The 15,644-nt window shown below is 40.0% G+C and overlaps 2 protein-coding genes across 4 annotated transcripts in view; one reads left to right on the top strand and one right to left on the bottom strand.

Moving 5' to 3' along the window:
• Positions 1-339: 339 nt before the first annotated feature.
• nkx1.2lb (NK1 transcription factor related 2-like,b) lies at positions 340-6,652 on the top strand. Its single transcript, XM_053324504.1, has 3 exons — positions 340-654; positions 2,766-2,994; positions 5,910-6,652. The coding sequence occupies exons 1-3, from the start codon at positions 340-342 to the stop codon at positions 6,650-6,652; spliced, it is 1,287 nt and encodes a 428-aa protein (XP_053180479.1).
• A 2,471-nt stretch (positions 6,653-9,123) lies between these two features.
• The window catches only part of uvssa (UV-stimulated scaffold protein A), a 34,162-nt gene continuing 27,641 nt past the window's right edge, over positions 9,124-15,644 (bottom strand). For all 3 annotated transcript variants that reach the window (XM_053324499.1, XM_053324498.1, XM_053324500.1), the window contains 2 exons: positions 9,391-9,565; positions 9,124-9,299 (listed from right to left, as the gene is read on the bottom strand). In XM_053324499.1, coding sequence (XP_053180474.1) covers positions 9,206-9,299; positions 9,391-9,565 — 269 coding nt within the window. In that variant the 3' untranslated portion in view covers positions 9,124-9,205. The remainder of the gene's footprint in view (positions 9,300-9,390; positions 9,566-15,644) is intronic.

Raw genomic sequence — 15,644 nt, 5'->3', positions numbered from 1 at the left:
GACGCTGTGTGGCTGAGGAGGAGGACGCGGAGGATGAAGGACAAGAGCCGCAGAGAAGAAGACACAGAGTTTCAACTTTGACGGGACCGCGTCCGGTAATCCGGTATAGTTAGAGACTGTTACATGGGAAAGTTTACCGGGCTGAGAACATCACCTCACTCTGCTGCTGATGGGACTCTTTAACCGCTGCTGCGCTGTGAACTTGTTATTTTGACATGAATAACACACAGTCCCGTTAAAACGTTTTGATTTTGTTTCTGTGTCTTTTTTTCCCATCGCTCCTGCTTTTTAATCGGGATTTTTAATATATGGGAAAAGGACAGTAGGAATACTAAAGTGATGAACCGGGACAGATCGGTACCGGGGCCCGGAACGGACGGGGTCCAGACCGTGATAAACCGGGACAGAGTCGCACCTGGGCCTGTGGTGGACGCGGTTCAGTCCGTCATGAGCCGGGACAGAGCGGTGCCTGCGCCCGGTGGAGACGGGGTCCAGACCGTGGTGGGCCCGGACAGCGCAGACATGCTGGACGGAGCTGCTGCCGGGGAGAAGAGGCTCTTCTCCGGCGCGGTGAACGGAGGCAGAGACGCTCAGGCCGTGGAGAACCACACGGAACCACCGCCGACCAACCCGGTGTTGGCCCCGCCACAGCAGGTAGATGCCTGGGACCAAACCTCACTCACTCACCCCCCTCTGTGTGTGTAGCTGTAGCAGCACAAAACTGAAAGATACACAAACAAAAAGAGATGAAGTGGGATCATTAGACACAACAAGAACACAGCAGGTGCAGAGTAGTATGAGAATAAAACATGTTAGGAGATCATTTGCCTAAAAAGTAGCAGAAACGCAGTGTTAAACAGCGCGTAAATTGAACAAAATAAACCAAAAAAATACAGACTAAAAAGCTACTAAAGCTATGTTTGTTTTTGTTTTCTTTGTTTTTTAATGTTAATCAGTTTCGTGTGTTGTCCTGTGAAACGTCTTGTTGCCCCTGTGGAGCCATGTTGTGGCTGTCCGGCCCCAGCAGCCAGACGAGGCCTTCATTAAGATATAGCAGTAAATTTAACAGCCAATTTGCTTGGGTAATGTAATGGGAAACAATAAAAAAAAATAAAGTGAACAGATATCACCAAACGCCTTTTCCCCCCCACGAGAGCTCAGAGGAAGACTAGCTGCAAACTTTTCTGACGCTCTAATCAATAACATTTGACTGAAAACGCTACATGCGAATTTTACTACATGATTTTATCTTCTCACTGCACATTAAAAACAACATGTAATACTTACTCTTAGTTATATAATTATCAGCTAAACGAAAATTCTATTTATTGTGATTAGAATTAAAATGTTAAAATTATTATTAAATAAAAGAGTAAAAGTAGGCCTTTTTTCGTTGTGGAAAATGACTCATATTCAGTTCTATCCTCTAGAAAGTAATTTAATCTGCTATAGATTACAGCAGGTTTATTATGAACTCCTCCATATCTGAAATAAAAGGATTATTCCTCTTGATCCCAGCTCTGATCATGCTATTGTGTGATTATTCTTATCATTAGATGTTAATAGCCCCCTGGGTCCCACCCCTGCATGCCCCTTCGGATTATTAAGAGAGAGAATTATAATATTATTAATGTGGGATTATTCATGTCGACATGCTCCAGACTGGCCTCATTAATAAATGAATGATCCTAATCAGGATGTAGTGCAGGGAAGGAGGGGGGGGGGGGGCTTCACTGAGCCCCTGCACCGCCTTTTATCTGCTCACTGCACTTGCTGCACCTTTTTGGCTCGACATAAATCTTGAGGATATAAATTCACAGGACATATCTACATCATGGTATACACACAGGCTACAGGGTCAAACTGCTCTGTGTTATATAAAGCTACACAGACTTTTATGGAAATGATAAATCCGGGTTTTTATTTAACTCTAAAAAAAAACAAAAAACAATAATGCACATAATTGTTTTAAAGTTATTTCCATCTAATCAGAAAAAAAGAATGGTGCAGAATATAGATCAGTGCCTTTTTATATAGCTGACATTCTCCATTCTCACCATTGTGCTATAAAAAATTAAAAATAGCACTGATTTGTTTTCCTTGTGAAACACTATGACCGACACATGGAGGAAATGTAGATGTGTGTTCATGTTGTAGATGTGATGTTTGTCTTTCATTCACTATTTTAACACTGCTTCCATATGTGCAAACTACTGTAATAAGCCTACTGTATTTCACGGGATGCCAGCTATTTACTACACATAGTAGAGTATTAGACTATTATATTATTAGACTATTAGTAGACTATTTTATAACACATATTATGAGGCTATTAATATTATTAGAGTATTAATAGAGTAGTTGTAGTAGCATTATGAATAGCCTATGATTATTATCATTATTATTCTTATTATTATTAGCCTACAGTACCAATCATAAGTGTGGAGCCTTTCTCATTGAAGTGAATGAGTGTGTCTAAACTTGTGACTGTCACACACTTTATTTTGTGCTAATAGAAATAATTGTGTTGAATTAGATATTACAGTTTATAGATTATACATTGTTATAAATTAATAGGGCAATATAAGTCACTCATAATGAATGAAAACCTCAACATTAAAAAATTTAAAACATATTAAACATTGAACATGAACATTAGTTTATCTGAGGCTCGTGCCGAGGAGAAGCACGAGCTCCAGGCTGATGGACTGACTGTGTAACGTCATGTAAACGTCAGTGAATGATTGGGGTGTGCTGTTTGGCAGGGCCCGACCGGGCACCGGACCACCTCCTTCTCCGTCCTGGACATCCTGGACCCAAACAAGTTCACGAGCAACCGGCGACACGGACAGCAGCACGCGAGCCGGGCCGAGCGCGAGCGCGAGCGTGAGCTGGGCGCGTACGGAGCGGAGAACAGGAGAGCGGGAACCGGGGAGCGCGAGCCCAGCCTCGAGCCCAGCAAAGGCTGCTACGGTGCTGATGAATACCAGAGCAGTAAGTCTTATTTTACACGGAATGAACCTTTACACTCACGCTCTTCACTGCTTTTTCTCTTCTTTAATATATTTATTTTATTTCCGTTTATTTACCCGCCACTCACACTCTTTTCTCTATCTGAATTTATTTAAAGTTAACTTAAACATTTTTACTTTTCTTTTTTAATTTCGATTCCTTGAATTTCTGTTCATTTTTAGTTTTATTTTGACCTGCTAATTGTGTAGCATTCTATAGCTAAGCCCTTTAAATAGAGCGAAAGTGCAGTTGTATATCTACACACAGTTACACTGATAATAAGCTGCTTTACTGCTCCAATGTTTCCCTTTTCTTATTATTTATTTTCTATGTGTCATTCAAACAATCAGCTGTGACTGTTCTTAATCTATTCTTTTAATATGAATAATATGAATGTGTGATACAGAGAGCGCTGTTGTTTATATTGTGTGAATCTTGGTTTAAGTGTCACACACCAATCTGCAGTGTGTTTAGGATCACATGATAAGCAGAGTCTTCTCTTAGTGTCACATACTCACACACTGATCGATCATCCACATTTAAAAATAATTAAAGTAGTCTTAATGATTTGGAGCCGCGTGCTCGTAACCTAAAATAAAGAAAAAGAAAAGAAAAAAAAAGTGAAAGAAAAAAAGTTGGAGCTGTGTTGTAAATGTTTCAGACTACAAGTTTGGAGTTAATCCTGATAAAGAAAAAAACTCTTCACTCTTAATTGAAGCCGAGCTAAAAAAAAAAAAAAAAAAAGAAAAAAAAAAAGAAAAGCAGTTTGTGTGTGTGTGTGTGATCGGTATTATTGATTGGTGAATATCTGTTTCAAGCAGCAGTCTACAGTGTGTGTGTGTGTGTGTGTGTGTGTGTGTGTGTCTCCATTAAAACTCATTAGCTCCAGCTCCGTCCTCTCTGTGTGATATGACTCTATAAATATAAACATATCTGAAGCTCTTTCTGTTATCAGTCTGTTTCAGTTTTTTTTCTCTCTACGTCTTATTTTTTTATTATTACTTTTTTATGTTTTGAACGTCGGGTATTTATAATACATTTTTCTACGTACAAAAACACACATATACATTTTCAACACATGTGAAAAACCCACTAAGTGAATGTTGAGTTGTCTTGTAGAAAACTGTTTTGATCAAATAAAAAACTGAAGCAGAGAATATTTAGAAAAATCTAAACCAGATATTTATTTGAATCTGCTGATTTCCCCCAAAACATTTTTACTGATCTTGTGGCGGGAGATTATGTGAATGACCCTAAACAGCTCTCATTAAACACACTGAGATTATTGTCAGTTTAAATGTAGTTTTCAGTGGATCCATTAGTGAACAACAGCCTCATAAATGCATTACTCTAATAATAATAATAATAATAATAATCTGAATATATAAACTTTTTGAAGTAGCTGAATGTGGATTATGTCTGTATGTGTGTTTGACAGCTCCTGTTTAAAATGATGGAACTATATTATTAATGTTGGAATTAAATGTAAATAACACAAGAGACACACTGAGAAACTGTCAGACTCTAAATAGGAAAGTCAATCTATTAGAGATCGTGCGTGTGCGTGTGTGTGCGTGTGTGTGTGTATTTCTAGGAGTCTATCAGAGGCTCATATAAAATACAGACTATGATTTAAACAATATAGATTCATATTATTTGACATGTCAAACATCAGGCCTGTAACTTCAATTAAAAAAAACATCCCTTGTGAAAATCTGCATCAACCTCTAAAGTAATAACTGATTATTAAATAAATGTGGTTTCACTGGTTTTTTTTAATTGAGATTTTCAGCTAAAAATAAATGTGTTGTTTTCTTTTTTCTTTTCCCCCCTTCCTATTCCTATTCCTATAGTTTTCTTTTCTTTTACTGTTGAGTTTGGTTTCTTTGAACAGTGTGAGTTGGTCACTAACGCATGAACACATGTAGTGTGCAGTGCTTGTACAGTGTGTGCTGCTGCAGTCAGCTTCAGGCCTGCTGCTAGATGAGCAGCTTTATTCTGGAAAACACTCATTAAAAGTCAACTCATTCATTTAATATACTTTCTAAAAAGCTGATTTCTCTTTATACTGAAACTTTTATATTTTCATTCTTTATTCTGACTTTAGGATCATTCTTTTGTGAATAACGTGAGCACTGAGAAGGCCCCTGAGGGCCCAGGTTCACCGTGTGATGATCTGAGTCAATGAACATGTGTTTGGTTACATAAACACAGAAAGAAGTGAAATAATAAACATGTTAAGATGCTTCTAGATTTTTCATGTAGCCCTGTGCTTTAATATTTTAATATTATATTTAGTAAATGTTCGTTCAGTAAACATATCAGTAAATAAATGGCACACTGCAGCAGAGGAAGACAGATCTCATGCTGCTACTTAAACACAATAGTAAATGTTACATTATGAACATAAGAATGGGGGAACCTGGCTTCAGTTGGGGCCCACTGCTCATTTTCACTCCAGGGGCCCCCTGGTGTGTTAGTGCGGCCCTGCTAACTGAACTGAACAGTCTTTAAATGTCTGGCTGATAACAGACTGTCACACTGTCATTAAGACTGTGATTAATTATGGACTTTTTTCAAAATAGTATAATTATTCTTATACTTTATGTTGTCTTGTTAAATAATTATCAATTATGTATACATACATATTAAGTAGAGTAATGATCAAACACATCACAGCAGGATCAGCATGATGTGAATGTGAGTTTATCATCATCTTCAGGCCTAAATCTATACATTCAATACATAGTTCCTGAGACAAAAAGACAAAATAGAAAAAAGAAAAAACCTGCTGCTTGTGTGTGTGTGTGTGTGTGTGTGTGTGTGTGTCAGAGATGGACTTGAATGAATGTACATAATGACAGCTGGTAAAATGTCATGTGTTGTGTTTTTTACAGAGGAAGGCTTTGTGTACAGAAGTCCAGATGAGGATGACTACCACAGACCTGGGACCCCAGACTCAGAAGCTGCAGATGAGCCCTACAGCAGCGAGGAGAGCAGCTCGGCTCTGCCAAGTAACGGAGACAGAGGTCTGAGCCAGCACGGCCACCAGGACCCCAACACAGACACCAAGAGCCCCGGAGGAAGCTCCTCAGGCCAGCTCAGCAACTCCCAGAGCAACGGGGGCCAGGGCTCCCAGGGCAAGCCTAAGAGGAAGCGCTCTGGCTCGGACTCCAAATCGGGGAAGCCCCGCAGAGCCCGGACTGCCTTCACCTACGAGCAGCTGGTGGCGCTGGAGAACAAGTTCAAGTCCACGCGCTACCTGTCAGTGTGTGAGCGGCTCAACCTGGCTCTGTCCCTCTCCCTCACCGAGACGCAGGTCAAGATCTGGTTCCAGAACCGCCGGACCAAGTGGAAGAAACAGAACCCCGGCGCAGACACCTCCGCCCCAACCGGAGGAGGGGGAGCAGGGGGAGGAGGGGGAGGGGTAGGGGGAGGCCTGGGGGGACTGAGCCCTCTGAGCCCGTCCCCTCCCGTCAGCGGGCACCTGGCCATGCACGCTGGCTACGCGGGCCACCATCACCCCTCCGCCGGCAGCCTGGTCCAGCTGCCCTTCCTCACCGCCAGCCACGTCCTGTCCCCCTTCATGCTGGGGACTCAGAGCTACGCTGCACCCGCCTTCTACAACACACACCTGTAGACACACACACACACACACACACACACACACACACACACACACACACACACACACACACAGAGGATGACATGCTGAGTGTATGAATGAACTGCAGGACAGCAGACAGACTGTCAGCTCAGCTCCTCTTTTTACTACCAACATTTGAAGGCTTTAATTTCAACGGATTATTTTGATAGAATGTGAATATCTACCAGAAACTGTACATAAATCTACCTTCTAGCTCCATATTCTGAATGCTGTTTTAAAACTAAGTAATAGACTAATAGTTGATTTCTTTGTTTTTCCAACAAAAAAAAGAAGAAGAAAAAAGTCTGTATGAATATTGAATGTTTATTTATGACTTTAAGGAATGGCTTGATCTATTGTAAGTACCTGTAACTCCAGCTGTGATCGTTTTCATTTGGACTGTTTCTGTTATTTATTGAATTTGTTGACAGTTTCCATGAAATCCTTGGATGTACTGAATCCTCAGCTCACATGGTATCGTCTTTGATATTAAAAATGATGACAATGAAACACGAGAACGAGCAGCTCAGTGAGTTTTGTTGTCATGGCAACGATCTGTTAGCAGCATCTCCTCACGGCGTGCACATTTATCTGGCGGCGAACGGTTACTGTATAATATTAAGCTCAAGATTTGACCTCAGAATATTATATAACCTAACATGTTTACTCATGAATTACAACAAATGGGTCAAGATCAAATCTCAGCCTTTTTAGCTTGTGGCCTGGTAGGAAAACAAGGTGCAGTTGAGGTCTCGTCACTTTTCAGATGTCTGAGTTGGAATTCAACCATTTCTCCTCTAAACTTCTCATATCATTTAAATAACTGTCAGATGCTAAAAAAGGTCAAATTAGTTAATAATTCAGAAAAAAAGAGGAGAGAAAAATCCAGATAATGAAAACACAAATCATCTCACGACCCCTAAAATCAATGTGTTGACCCCTTGGAGGGACCAGACCCTATGTTGGGAACCATAAACTGTATATAAAGTAGCTCCACCTCCAGCAGTATTGATGATTTAATAATGTCTTATTTCATATATAGTCACTGGGGACATTTTAAAGCACTTATATTTCAATACTTACGGTAATTTTCATTGATAATATTAAACTTTGACATACACTTGAATGCTGAACTTTTACATGTAATGGGGTCATTTTTTACATTAACAGTTTTGGGTCCATAATGCTCATGAATGAATAGACCTGTTACAGCTGTTTATGATCGCCAAATGATCCCAAATATTAGACAATCGGCCTGTTATCACCACCCTCAGTCCACTGGTGTTTCCCAAATACAGGACAATGTAACCTGTTGTACTGTCGACTGCTGCTTACTTTCTATTCCCAGATCCATCCGTCACCTCTCACATTCATCCAGCAGTGCCTCGTCCCTCTCAGGTTTGATTCTGCTCCACATTAAGAGGTTTCACTGAAATAAACAAACAAGTAAACAACAATCAACGCAAATCTGTTTCAGTTTATTTTTTGTTATTTCAGTATATTTTTGAATGTGCACATTGCTGCTCCTTGTGGTCACTGGAGGAATAGCATCCATTATAATCATAGTGCTCACATGTAGGAACAGTGGGGGGTTATCCTCCTCTGTCTTCAGGGGGCAGTAATGAGCTCAGCACAGCCTGATGCACCAGAATGAGGCTGAGAAGATCCTGCACCCAAAAACTACCATGAAGCAACATAAAGGTGAGATTTATGTTTTATCACAAGTGTTTTAAAACAGTGTTTTTTGGTTTTTATAAGAGATAATATTTAATTATAACTTTAACTTACCTGCTTCTGCTGGACAAGGCATAGAGGACAACACCAGCAAGGAGGAACTACTAAAAAGAGCTTTTAGGTTGCATTATGGGAAATGTAGGAACACATATATGAGAAACTAAAAATCAGGATATCTCCACTTCTGCTGCTTTTATTTTGAAAAGTCGGTGTCTTTTGTGAACTTTACTGAGCCATAACATTAAATTAGTGGATTGGCCCTTTAAATAGAGATGCTGTTGCATGAATTCATTTAGTTCTTTGTGTCCTGAGTCTTCTCCTTCTACTCTAATAATGTGATCTGAGGAAACAACAATACGAAACACAACTGTTACAATATCATTCAACCTACATGAAAGATGGACGAAGAAAAAGACACAAAGACAGACTGAAGAGAATCATTAACATTTTACTTCTGGTACAGATTAGTAAGACATTTTCAATTCTACATGTCTTTGATACCCCAAAATCCAAATATAAGACATAAAAAAACATCCAGTCGTACAGTACAATTCAGTCAGTTATACAAAAATTCGAAATGTTGAGTGGATTTGGCAGATTGAAAGGCGATATTAAACATAAGTGATATTGTATTTGAATTTTCTGATACTTCATTAAGAACATCACTGAGCTCATCATTAATGCTTCTTCATGAAAGCTTATAGACATTAGTGTTTAAACATACTTCAAATCTTTTCATCGGTCACGTTTCACAAACAATAAATTAAAAGCGTTCTTTCTTCAGTACTTGGTGCGGCTCACTCCAGCTGCAGCTCAGTTGAGGGCGTAGTTGAACTGGTTGGAGAACTTTTCATGTTTTCTGCGGTCCGATTTGCTCAAGGCGTCTGCTACTCTGCGCATGGAGCCCCTTCAGGGAGGAAGAGAGCAAAAACACAAAGAAAAATGTTAAAATCTTAACTTGGCCCTGTCAATTGTGTGATGAGCAGGAAGTGACGTACTTGTTGAAGACCTTCTTCTCCAGTCTGGAGCGAGCCGTGTTGGCATTCTGCTTCAGATCACTCAGGTTGGGGTATTTCTTCTTCTTCCCTTTCTTTTTTTTACCCAGACTTTCAGAACCCAGGTCCGTTCCTGTCGCCAGCTCGATCTCTCGCATCATCTCTGCGTCCCATAAGTCTGCAACCCAAAAACAAGTGAGGTAAGAGGCTGGTGGGGAAAAAGACTGTAAGCTCTATCTGAGTTACTACCTACCTTTGGTTTTAATGTTCTAAGCAGCTGTGGCAGATAAGTTACAACCACCTTTACTGAAGTATTTAGTATTTCACATTAATGATGCACAATTTGACCCAGTTTTTTTTTTACTATTTAAACACTATGCAAAAACAAAAAAGTGTATTAACTGCATTCATTCTATATATTTCCTCATTTCAGACTCTACTGATTCTACTCAAAAAGTCCCAACTTGTCTAAAAAAAAAAAAAAAAAAGTCAGTCATGCTTCATTCTGCTGTAATCTGTCAGCTGATGGAATTTCTATGTAATGAAGTGAAGTAACTCCTTTCTCTCACTGCCACAAATCTGGATGGAAACTTTGAACAAAAAAAGTCATTTTAATGCGGGTGCTTGGTGAAGTAATTACAGCTGATAACATAAATGAGCTCATAATGCACGGGTTTTACACAGTGTGAGTAGTAAACAGTGTGTAGTACAGGCTCATTTGGATCCAATTCCGGTGTTAATGAAAAGTGTAATGTCATAATTCTGCAGCGATAAAGTAAAAGCGGCTGTAATGCAGAGTAATGACGGTCTAAACGAAGAGACACTTCTAGTTAATGAAGTACTGCGCTCGAATTAGAGATAAACCTGCCGTAATGCAAAGTAATTACACTGTGATTGTGATGGGATTGAAGTCGGGCCTCTCCACTCTGTCAAAACACTGACCCCGGCTCTATGCGTGTGTGTGTGTGTCTCTATTAATCAGTCCGTCTGACCCTGGGTCTGACTAGACCTTCAACTATCCCTCATTACACACACACACACACACACACACACACACACACACACACACACACACACACACACACACACACACACACACACACACACACACACACACACACACACACACACACACAACACACACACACACAGAAAAGCGGTAATTGAAAAGCAGCTGGTGTATTTAGGAGAATCATTACTGCTAAAAGAGGAGCAGCTGCATTTACATTGTGTGTTTATGTATGTGTGTGTCCGTCCGTGTGTGTGTGTGTGTTGGAGGTGTGTGTCCTACATTACTTTTTGTTGTTGTGATCTTAGAGGACTTTAAGATAAAAGAGAAAAACAAAAGTAAGAGTGAATAGAAGGAAGAAAAAAAAAGGAGAAAGGGAAAACGGGAAAAGAAAACAGAAATGAGAGAAAGATGAGAGAAAAGCCGAGCTAGTCTTCTGAATTTAATCAGTGTTGCAGCAGGGCTCTTTTCTCCGTCAACACCTCTTAGCCCATCCAGCTGGGGTCTGTGTGTGTGTGTGTGTGTGTGTGTGTGAGGGCAGGGGGCAGGCCACACACACACACACACACACACACACACACACACACACACACACACACACACACACACACACACACACACACACACACACACACACACACACACACACACACACACACACACACACACACACACACATCTACTAAGGCATCTGGGGTCTTTGGTTTGTTCAGACGTCTCTCAGCTACGCGCCACTAAGCACAGGGACTGCGTGTGTGTGTGTGTGTGTGTGTGAGTGTGAGAGTGTGTGTGTGCGTGTGTGTGTGAGAGAAAGAATGAATCTATATAGTAGCACAGTGTCATAGCATCAGTTCCTCCCATCCCAGTCTGTCAGTCAGCTGCATGGACTCTGATGGTTGGTGTGTGTGTGTGTGTGTGTGTGTGTGTGTGTGTGTGTGTGTGTGTGTGTGTGTGTGTGTGTGTGTGTGTGTGTGTGTGTGTGTGTGTGTATAGAGAATACTAACAACAAAGAAGCAGAAATCTGGATTGAACTAAACCATCTTGTTTAAACAGCCAATGAAAACGTCAAAATGTAGTGACATGTCATGTGATGAAAAGTCAAAACCATCAAAGTTCTTACTATTCATCCTCTGAGGAATAGAAACGTATGAACCATCCAATAATTAGACATATCCATACAGAGTAGGGATGGGAATTGATCGGATTTTATTGATACTAATGCTGTTATGGATTCTGCTTATTGGTCTGATTCTGTTCCCTTATCATTCCTGATCAATAGAGGGAAAAGTCAGTGGATCACCAGAGTCATTAGAATACATCTTCTGGTGACCATGAATGTCTCAACCAAATTTGGTGTCAATCCATCAAGTAGGTGTTGAGATACATCACAGAATAAGGCCTGTTGGTGGCACTAGATATCACCACAGTGGTTAGAATGTGTGTAGAAACAGTAAATATCCACCCCCTTTGCATTATTATACTATTATATTATCATTATATCAGTAATATAAAATGATCTTCAAATAACAATAATATTGTTTATCGCGATTATTTCTAAGACAATATATCGTCCAATAAAAGTAGTTATCGTGACAGATCTATGTTGTTATAGCAATCCATGCTTTAAAACCACGCTAATAAAACCTGTATACATGTCAGGAGAAATGAAGGTGTGATGAATGGCTCAGCTCTGCTAATGGAGTCATGTTTCCTTCAGTTAACAGCTTAATAGCAGCAAGAACCTAGTCTCAAACATGATAGCTGCAGTTTGTTCACAGCAGAAATTTGGAATTGTCTTAGTGGTAAAAGCACAGATGTTAGCTCTGTTCTAGTCAAGTGTCCTCATAAAACCTGACAGTGTGACAGTGACCCAACATGTACATCACCAGGATACTGAATCTGAAGCAGCTAAATGGAATTCAGCCATCATTCATTTGATTATTTACACCTGTAGCGTCATATTTTTAAAAAACAACAACATGTAAATGCACCACATAAGCCTAACAGGACCACATCAATGTACAGCTGGATTACTGAATTGATAATTATCAATTCAAAAGTATAAAAGAAGCTTAGTCTGCACTTTCCTTTAACTGATCGTTGCTTTGCAGGTATCATGTTTCAGAGTCTCCAACTAATAAGTGGAGTTTTAAGGGGATTGATAATATTGTCACCACTTTTTAGCCAGTTTTGAAGGATACTTTCCCATTTTCTTCAACTCTGAGAGTGTCACGTCTCTCACAGACAGCCGTGTGCCTCCTGTGATGGCTGACACCACCTGCTACTTGTCATCTGTCAGTGAGGAGCTTCACCAGCTTCATCAGTAAGTTGATGGTATCCTTCGCTGCACTAGTACCTCCTGTAGCTTTATTTGAGCAATGACATTATCCCTCACTGGCTTCCCACCATACCTCCTACTGATTACTGTATGCAGTGATAGCTGGACACACTGGACTCCATCAGCTCACTGTTACAATGTAAACTGAGTCATGATGCTTCTATAAGGCTGCTTTTCCTGTTGTCAGAGTTACGTTATCACTGTGTGGTAATTCACTTATAAGAATGGAACTTAGAGTCATTTTTCATTTCAATTGAGTCAACTGAACACACCTGTCCCTACCCCCCCCCCCCCCCTTCCAAGCATGTAGGAGAATCTACATTGGTCATGAAACTTGTGTAACATGGCAGCCTCTGTAGAAAAGGACCCGCTCCCTATGTAGATATAAAAGCTCATTCTAAGCTAACGAAAACACAACAGTTCTTACTTTCAGGTTATTATACATGAATTAAAACTACTTATAAATATTATAAACCATTTGTGCCAAGTCTGTTTCCACTAGATGCCACTAAATTCTACACACTGCACCTTTAAATATGGTTTAAATAAAGTCTTTAAAACCATATTTAAACCATATGAAGTATTTAAGTACTCTCACATCTCACTAATAATACAACTATATGTATAAAATAAGAACATTTTAAAACACATGACTATAAACACTGGAATAATCTACCTTAAAGTACAGCAGGTCTGCAATTAAACAACTTAAACATTTTAATGTCATGCAAACTGATTTTCAGACTGTATTGAAATAAATGGAAATCAATGACTGTGTGGAAGGTATCAATAAAAAGAAGTGTTTCCTGCTCAGTCTAACAGTGACCTATCGTAACCTTTAGTGCATGTCATCACCTCCTTTTTCCAACCTGAGTTTCCTGACTCTTGATATTGATATCTTTAAAGCTCTGAAGCATAACAACTTCACACCTAGATCTTTTCTTTTATTCTTCTTTCTTTTATGTTATTTATGGCAAATACAGCCGACCATAAACGTGAGGGAGATGAAGATGAAGGCTTTATTGATGTTGGCTGATATCCTATTGGTCACCAATACAGGTCAATAAAAGTCATTGATACCTGATCATTTTAGAACTGGATTTCACTGCAACATGATAAAAAAAGATGAGAGTCAGCTGACATGGTGAAGAAGTTAGGAGTTGTAATGGAGATGCAGGTGTGATGTGTGTGTGTGTATGTGTACCCATGACCACAACAACACACACACACACACTCAATAAACACTATCAAGTCTCCAAATAACAACACCCACATTAGCTTCATGTCTGTCACTATGGAAACTGGTCTCAGCTGACCTTTACAATGTCCCTCACTGGCTGTTTAACCTCACTGTATGCTTGTGTGTGTGTTTGTGTGTACAGTGTGTGTATGTGTGTGTGTGTGAATGTGTGACTGAATAGGTAGAGGGAGCTGAGGCCAATGGTCCATCAACTCATTCAGGCCACTGTCCCCCCTACTGTGAGATTGATTTATGTATGTGTGTGTGTGTGTGTGTGTGTGTGTGTGTGTAAGTGTGTGTGTAGGTGTGAGATTGACTCGTGGATCGATAGTGTAGTTGGTAACAAAAGATGCTATTTCACAACTCACTGGACTGCATGCCACGGCCACACACACACAAACACACACACACACACACACACACACACAAACACACACACACACACACACACACACACACACACACAGAAAGCCGGTGGTTAACAAGACACTGCAGGCAGCTGGTGGACATCCTGCAGACTGGTGAGTCTCAGTCTGACACTGATAATGTGTAGAGCAGCCTATCAGCACACAGCAGGCTGTTATATTGCTTTACTAACTGTTTGTTTATTGTTTGTTGTTTGTTCCACAGCCGTTTACATCGGCACCGTCGTTGAGGATAAAACGGACCATCGACGAGAAAACTCTTCAATTCCACCTCTGCAGTCTTGCTCGGTGGATCCCCTCTGACCTTTTTTTTCTAGTAAATAACACAATGTTTCGATTCTAGAATTTTCAGGAGCTTTCGCCACTAAATAGAAGACTGTGAGATGTGGTTGAAAGCTCCAGAAAAAGCTAGAAGTGGACCTTCAGTTTGTTTTTTTAAATTAACCTTCCTGTTGTCCTCAGGTCCATTTTAACCTGGGAGGATAACACGCTTTTTAACCATCATTTCCAAAAAAAACTATGTGTAAAAGCCATGGTGATAAGTTGGCTAAAAAGCTCTAAAACAGAATGTGGTGATAATTTATACCTTTATAAACAGTCAGACCAGACGGGTACAAGTTGCACAGTCGACAGAAAGACAACAGGAGGGTTGAAATATATTTGCTTAAAGACTGTGTAAAGTGAATTCAAACATTTTCTTCTAACACATTAAATAGGTCATAAAAGGTGTAAAAAGCATTTCAACCATTTAGATTTGAATTGTGGAGCTAGGCTTCACAAACTGTGTTTTAAAGATTTCTGTGTTCAAGATTTAGTGGACGGGTCTGAAAAGCATAACCCAGTTAGCTGAGTTAGCCAGTTAGCTGAGTTAGGCATCGAGTTAGCCGCTGAGTTAGCAGCAGAAAGCTCTCAGACCTAGCGTCCATGTTTCTGGTAGAGGTTGTGACTTTGATTGACAGGTGACACTTGGAAGGGGGCGGGGTTTCAGCGAACTCGGTGGCCACGCCCACAACATTTGTGAGCAGAGAAAGAGGCTGATTTTTATACAACTTTGAAGCCTAATTTCATATATTTGGTGATTTCTTTAATAATTCAAATTTGGCAGGGTGGTTAACAACACACTTTTCTGTGGTATGTCAAACTCAGAACACATATTTATTCTTACTTTACACTGACTTTAAGCTGAAAAAGCTCGGAAGTCAACCTTGAGTTACAGGTTTTTATTGTCAAACTGCTGTTTCACAA

This window comes from Scomber japonicus, chromosome 8, assembly GCF_027409825.1.
Source record: "Scomber japonicus isolate fScoJap1 chromosome 8, fScoJap1.pri, whole genome shotgun sequence".
NCBI lineage: Eukaryota > Metazoa > Chordata > Actinopteri > Scombriformes > Scombridae > Scomber > Scomber japonicus.
The sequence above is the reverse complement of the archived record's forward strand: the minus strand, read 5'-3'. Positions and strand labels throughout refer to the sequence as shown.